At 37.3% G+C, this 7,898-nt stretch overlaps 1 protein-coding gene across 1 annotated transcript; it reads right to left on the bottom strand.

Moving 5' to 3' along the window:
- Nucleotides 1-3,469: 3,469 nt before the first annotated feature.
- LOC130053775 (uncharacterized) lies at nucleotides 3,470-4,279 on the bottom strand. Its single transcript, XM_056161337.1, has one exon. It carries the CDS (start codon nucleotides 4,277-4,279, stop codon nucleotides 3,470-3,472), a length of 810 nt encoding a protein of 269 aa, XP_056017312.1.
- Nucleotides 4,280-7,898: the final 3,619 nt, after the last annotated feature.

Below are 7,898 nucleotides of genomic sequence, written 5' to 3'. Positions count from 1 at the left end.
GCCATGGTATATGTATGCACCTCGTGTATTCAGAAAACAATGTATTTTTTTTTACTTCATGTTTCTTTTATAATGTTCAAAAGCGTGTATTGCACTGGTCACAAACGAAGACAATTTCTCTGATTGATGTTTCCTTTTTACATGCCTACGCAATTCAGAATTGGTCTTGAATTCCTCACCACAAATTTCGCACATTCGAAGTGTATCCATCTCATGGAATGAAGTTCTAGGGCTTGATACCTGAAACAAAGGAGAAAATCTATATAACAGAGTTTGGAATTAGGTAATATGTAAGCGGGTTAATTGAATTCAGGAAACGTCGAATTTATATTTTACAGAGGATTATAAAATGATGATAATTTCTCACGTGTTTTATAGGTCAAAATGGCCTTATATATCCTGGGGCCTGTTTTACAAAACAACTTACGACAAAGTCGCAAGTCTTAAATTCTATTACACAGTTATTACTTTAAATGAATAAAGTAAAACTTTTCTGAGGCTTAATTTTCAACAATTGTTTAAAAAAATGTTTTGCATTTGGAGTGAATAATCTAACAATAAACTGGAAAATTCCAGTATGTAAAGTTGGTCGTAAGTTCTTTTGTAAAACGCGCCCCTGGATAAGAACAGTCAACGTTACATCTGTCGTAAGCAAAGATTGATGATTCATGTATAGATCTGTTATATTGGTTCAATTTCAAGGAGATAGCGAATGGATATTTTTACAGTAGCAATTGTCGTCGTTGGGAACTTAAACGACGATGTAATTTGATAACAGTAAAAAAAATAATTCAAAATACACCATTGTCATGTTGGAAATGTCTGAGAATCGAATAAGCTACATTAATCATACTAAAATATGATACAGTGAAGTCGAGATTCGAAAATATAAAGGATTTTGAAAAAAGATAAAAAGAGGGTCCAATCCTGAACCAAAATTGAGGTCCAATCCGGCACGTTTATCGTGGAAACGACCATAGTCCAATCCTGCACATTAGCAAATGTTCAAGTCAAGATATCTATCTAAACAAGGCAATTTAAGGGACAAATCGCATACACTGGCTCAAATTTTCATCAAAAGATATGTGCAGAGTCTATTTTACCTAAAGTATCTTTCTTAAAATGCATGAAAACATGATTAGAAACATCTTCGCCCGCTTCGAATTCTATCGAGGCAACATTGTCAACTTCGATCAATGAATTTAGAGTTGTACGTGTACATGAGCAAGAATTCCAACAACCAATCAACTTAATGATGCCTCCCTGGCCAGGCAGTGTTTTAAATTCGTCGTCTAATAAGTCGGTAAAATGAAGAGTTTTATGAGCTTACCTTTGCTTGGAAATGCCGTCTGCCATCTTGTTTTGTCCAATCCTGCACACGATCATGACAGTGAACATTCGTCCTCGAATGTCTGAATTCACATACTATGTAACCAAATAAATGTTTATTGTACCAAAACCCAGATATCTCGATCGCTTGGTTATCTCAAAATTCAACCTTCGCAATATCAAAATTTAACTGTAAGTTCAATAGCTAAACATCAAACATTTGATTGTGTAAAACAAATAGTGAAATGATTATTTATGTGAAAATACATCAAATCAATTCATTAGAATGCACGAAATTCAACAAATATGACATGTTTGTCGTATTTTTAAAACGAAAGTATATTTCGTGTCATTTCTTCGCACGACTTAACAATTGGCGTGACGTCGAACCCTCGTACTGGGGAAAGAGCGCCATTCACCCATCGAATTTACACAGAGCATTCATCTAAAATTGCAAGAACTCTGGACAAAATGCAACTTTCAGTAAGTGAAAATTGAATATTCATTATATTTCACATTTGATCTGATTATAAGTGGAGTTATTGCATAGTTGTTTCGCAGCATTATTTGTGAAACGACAACTGCGCAATCAAAATTCAAATCTGCGTCCCATAGGCTAGTAAAATGTTTCGTAAATCACCGATGCGTGGAAACATTATTTCAATCGTTTCTGATTGTTGATCCGTATATGTTTAAGGATCTTCACCCGCTCACCAACTTTCAACACCGTGGCATACACAAAAAAAAAGAAATCATAGGTAAGTTAAACAATTTCATAAGGGCATAAACATCAATTATTGTAATAAAATCATATGTACAGAATTACGATGATATTAACATCGATCCAACAAAATATAACAATACAGTACACTCAAATTGTGTAACTGTATGTAATATACAAACACCATAAAACATTAAAATAACCCCTACGTTCTCCGAGTTCATTCAAACACTATAGATGTTCAACAATCCCGTGGGGATCCGGGTTAGAATAGGTCCTCAGTACACCTTGCTTGTCATAAGAGGCGACTAAATGGGGCGGTCCTTCGGATGAGACCGCAAAAACCGAGGTCCCGTGTCGCAGCAGGTGTGGCACGATAAAGAACTCTCCCTGCTCAATGGCCATAAGCGCCGAGCACATGCCTAAATTTTGCAGCCCTTCACCGGCAGTGGTGACAACTCCAAAATGAGTGAATTATTCTTGAGTGGAACGTTAAACAATATTCAATCAATCAACATATGTACAATTACGTGCTTACTGTTTATGCAAGATAATCTTACCGATATGGGCAAGAATTGTGCTCCTTTGTTAGCTGACCTGTTTTTATATTGATATGAAGCAGAATTTATTCAAAAACTTCTACGTGAGAAGAAAAAATCTCTCCCTGTGACCTTCAATTCGACTTTTAGATATATCGATGACGTTTTGTCTATTAACAATGATAGCTTTCATTCATATGTCGATTTGATATATCCCTGTGAGCTCGAAATAAAGGACACCACAGAGTCGTCCACTTCTGCTTCATACTTAGATATTTTATTGAAAGTAGACATTAACGGCAAACTGACAACTCAACTGTATGACAAACGGGATGATTTCAGCTTCTCCATCGTCAACTTCCCACATTTATGTAGCAATATTCCATTATCACCTGCATATGGTGTTTATATATCTCAACTAATTCGATATGCAAGAGCTTGTTCTGGGTATAGTCAGTTTTTAAATCGAGGTAAGCTACTGACAAACAAGTTGATGGTACAGGGATTTCAACAGTCTCGATTGAAGTAAGCATTTCACAAATTCTATGGTCGTTATTACGATCTAGTTCGTCAATACGACCTCGCATTGGGTCAAATGCTGTCTGAGGTGTTTCATACCGATTGTTAAGCCGTTCTTGTCACACTGATTTTGACTGCGGATAACTCCGTTTACCTGATCAGGATATGGGGCTCACGGCGGGTGTGACCGGTCAACACGGGATGCTTACTCCTCCTAGGCACCTGATCCCACCTCTGGTGTGTCCAGGGGTCCGTGTTTGCCCAACTATCTATTTTGTATTGCTTGCAGGAGTTATGAGATTGATCACTGTTCGTTATCTTCACCTTGCATTAATGCTCATTGAGAATAGAGAGACCAATGTCAGTCTTCCCACAAGGTAGATGGCATATACTTTCCTTTCTCTATCTCTTCAATTGAGTGTACTAGCCCGGGAAGTCCATAATAGGTGGTTTCCATATGGATCTGTATCAGTACGCATTTGTCAGTGGGGAGGAGCTTATAATTGTAATCTGACGATCTGAGGTAGTCTAATATGAAATCGAAATATCTAGGATTTCTGTCCAAAATATACGTTTTATCATCTGTCCCATTGCTTGAAGAGCACATGTCTCTTGCTGTCATTACTGACAAGTGGGAACTAGGGTCAGCCTGCAAAGTTTGCCGGCTGCTCTCAAAGCATCTTCCTCCTACGTTTAACACGATTCGCTCTTTCTGCTGGATTTCTAATCCTTTTAACATAATTTCTTTTTTATCTGTAGGGTGATATTCTGGCGCTGAAACACTGGCCACTTGATATTCTTTTTCAAAAACTTTCTGTCCTGATTTTTCCGCATGAACTGAAACATCAGGGCTCACCAAGGAGTCCTTTGAAGATTTCTTGGAAGTTGTACTTTTTGAAGATGATGAAGTGGAAGATATATCGAACAACCTGCGACCAGTTTGACGTTCAGTAGATGGAGGTAGTATGTCTGTTAATTTTGACGACTTGGTCACTTCAGGTTTGCTATTCTGTGCGGGTTTGTTGACTTGGACAGTAGGGGTCACTTCGGATCTGCCATCATTAGTAAGTCTTGGCTTTTTCATTGGTTGGCCTTCCCTCTGTATGGGCGCCGAATGGCTAACCCTGATCGCACGTTTTCCATTATAACCTTTGAACATATTTGGGGCCATCTTTTTCATGAAAGGTTCTACATATTGAAACCTGTTTCTCTGGAAATCCGCAAATTCCCTCCTGTCATTCTCATCGAATGTTATTGTAGATTTTTGTTTACTACAAGTACTGTGTATCCCTCACAATTGTGCTTCTGATTCGATGCGAGAGAGCATATACTTACAGATAGAACATTGAAACCCAAAACCGGAATGTGTGGCGGTGAGATGCTGTTCTGCCTGCTGTTGATGTACGAACTCTCTTCCATCACACAGGGTACATTTGAAACGTTGAAGCTACAATGTATAAAATTTTACATCTTGAGTGCTTGTCGTGGTTTGTGTGTGGAATAAATATATAGTCAACTTCATGAATAAAAAAAAACCCAACAGCATGAATATCATAATTTCGGTTCGTATTCTTTTATCAAAGAAAAGAATATCAAGTGGAAACAAGAGTACCGTAAACGGTACATAATACGCCCGTGAAATGCTTACATAGGCTGTTTTCCTTGTGCTATAATTTGTATAAATTTGCTTCAGGTAGTATTAACCATCATGAGGCTATGACAAACTTTCATATGAACAAAGGGTCTTAGCTTAAAAATCGAGATTTCCTCAAAATGGATCAAGTTCAACAACCTGTAATTTTTTCAAAAATGGAAGAAAATCAAAATCCTTCCCCAGATGCACATCTTCAATACCCATACTCCACACTTGAAAACTGTGGGAGGAGTAGGGCGGACAAATTATGTACCCTCTATATAATAATTATTTCCAAATAAAGGGGGAAAACTCCTGGAAAAAAGGTTGAAATGGATCAAAATTGCAGTATGATCTAGAGTGACCCACAAAGAAGCTACACAGCAAGTTTCAGCATGATATGTGAAAGGGAAATGAAATTATAAAGAGAAAACCCCGAACGGACGGACGTCTAAAGACGGGCGTATAAAAATGATCAAATATTCATTTTGTTTTTGCATCTAATTATGATACCATGTTGGTTTATTTTCACCAACATACAATTTCAGTCTATTGTGGTGGAAGATAGCACCCTTGTGCTTGGGAGATTTTCTAAATTTGTATAACACATCATTTATTCTTTGGGTGACTACGTATGGGCCAGCCCAGTTCTTTAAAAAGGCTTGGTTTAGGATTAGGGTAAAACATCCAAACTGGATCTCCCTCAGAATAAATGTTTGGTGTATTTTTGCGTTGTATTCACGCAACATCTTACTAGAACTTAAGTTATATGTTATTTCTTCCAAAATTATGAATCTTATCAATCTTCCTTGACAGATTACGAGCAAACTCAGTTATATTCTGATTTGTTTAAGATTCTGGTCTCCCTAACACTAAATCAACAGGCAAGGTTATGGGGTGACCAAACACTATTTCGCAAGGACTTGCACCAGTAGACTCATGGGCTGAGGACGTATAAGCGAGTATTAAAAGGGGTATCGATTCATCCCAATTTTTCTGATTTTCATCTACAAAAACAGATAACATATTTTCAGTAGTTCGGTTTGCCCTCTCAATCATGCCTCCGTCGGCGCGGGTTCGAATCCCGCTCGCGCCGGTAAGTGAGAAAGTTTACCAGTTTACTTTCGGAAGGTCGGTGGTCTCTTTCCAGGTATATTGTATCTGGGTTCTCTCTTCCACCAATAAAAAATTGGGCGCCACCAGATAACTGAAAAATTGTTGAGTGTGGCGGAAAACATCAATCAATCATGCCGTCCGACTGTGGACGATAAGGAGTGATCCTTTTCTTTTCTATTCCCAGTATTTTACATATTTCTTGAAATACGTCTGACTCAAAAGTCTGTCCTTGGTCAGAATGTATTTGCATTGGTGTTCCAAATATTGTGACAACATGGTCAACTATTTTCTGAGCTACTGCTGTAATTTTTACCCGAGTTGCAACGAAGTTGAACTCAGCTATTGGTTTGGTGATGCGGGCGGGCGGTTGGGCGTCAGCAATTGGTTTCCGGATGATAACTCGAAAAGTTTACAATCTAATCAAATGAAACTTTGATTTATTGTTGGGTACCAGGTAAGAAAGACCCCTATTGATTTTGAAGAAAAATTGTCAAAGGTCAAGGTCACAGTGACCGAAAATAGAATGAAAATTTCAGAAAAATTTGGTTTCCGGATGATAACTCAGAAATTTTAAATCCGAATCAAATGATACTTAAAGATATTGTTATGTACCAGGTAAGGAAGACCCCTATTGATTTTGGATTAAAAGGGTCAAAGGTCAAGGTCACAGTGACCGAAAATAGATTTAAAATTCCAAAAAAAATAGTTTCCGGAGAATAACTTGAAATTTTTTAATTTGAATCAAATGAAACTTGGTTATATTGTTGGATACCAGTAAAGCAAGGCCCCTATTGATTTTGGAGAACAAAGGTCAAGGTCACAGTGACCAAAAATAGAATGAAAACTTCAGACAAATATGGTTTCTGGACAGTAACTTGAAAAGTTTAAAACTGAAATTAGTTCTTCATAATTATAAATATGCCACATCATTCCTGACTTTACAATGTATCCCATGCAACTCGGCTTATGCACCCCTGGATGCATATATTGATTTTTTTAAAATTTCTAATTGGTATGGGATCATACCAATTTTGTATTGCTTGTAAGAGTTATGAGATTGATCACTGTTCGTTATCTTCACCTTTCATCAAGCCATTTTGTGAAATAACAACCCACCACTAATAAATACGAATTCTTTTTGTATGTAATAGGAAGGGGACCAAAAATGTCTACAGTCCATCGCTCCATAGGAGCACCTACATTGTAAGTCTGTAAAGAAGCTTTTGAATTTTTGCTTGGAGCTTTTCTTGATGCGCAAACATCACACATTTTACAGTGGAATGGTATATCTTGACGGATCTGATGCCAAAAATACCCATCTCAAGCTTTTGACAAAGATTTTTTTAAACCCAAGTGCCCCCCAGTTACATTATCAAGATCAATGATCCCCATAGTATCTTCGAAGTTACCCACAACTGTCCCTTTGAAAAAATTGACATTATGATCACCAAAGTTCATGTAACGAACAGGTACTTGATCGGTTTTGACGTTTGCCAAAATCTTCAGAATTAATATACCATGATTACCTAAAAGCTTTGCCACGGGGTCTAACAAAGTAACTTTGTCATTAAACAAAGGGTTATTCTACCCTAGCTGGGGCAATAAATTCACTGTGAGGGGGAATCTCTATAGTTTCTGCTAGAAGTACCTTGCAGCTTTGCCTATACAAAACTTCATGTGTAAAGCAAGAGACTTCTGTTTGCTTTATTCTAAGTTTCATTTTGTTCAACAAAACATCACAGTTATGATTTGTCATGAAATCTAACCCTTAAATGCAATTGTTTTGAATATTAGTCACTATCACATTGTGATTGACAGCGACATCTAGGACAGGTATTTTCTCCCCACTAGCAGTTGTTAAATGAACAAATGAGGGGTTCAATTTTAATATTCCCTTTAACTATGAGCTTTCTGCAAAATTTGACCTAATAACTGTTACACTAGCTCCTGTGTCGACCAACATGGTAGTCTGTCATATTCGCAAGCCAAGTGTAAGGTGAAGATAACGAACAGTGATCAATCTCATAACTCCTACAAGCAA

This window comes from Ostrea edulis, chromosome 4 (assembly GCF_947568905.1).
Source record: "Ostrea edulis chromosome 4, xbOstEdul1.1, whole genome shotgun sequence".
NCBI lineage: Eukaryota > Metazoa > Mollusca > Bivalvia > Ostreida > Ostreidae > Ostrea > Ostrea edulis.
The sequence above is the reverse complement of the archived record's forward strand: the minus strand, read 5'-3'. Positions and strand labels throughout refer to the sequence as shown.

Excerpts from the sequence above, each read along its gene's own strand:
- LOC130053775 (XM_056161337.1), bottom strand. The coding sequence starts at position 4,279 with ATGGCCCCAAATATGTTCAAAGGTTATAATGGAAAACGTGCGATCAGG.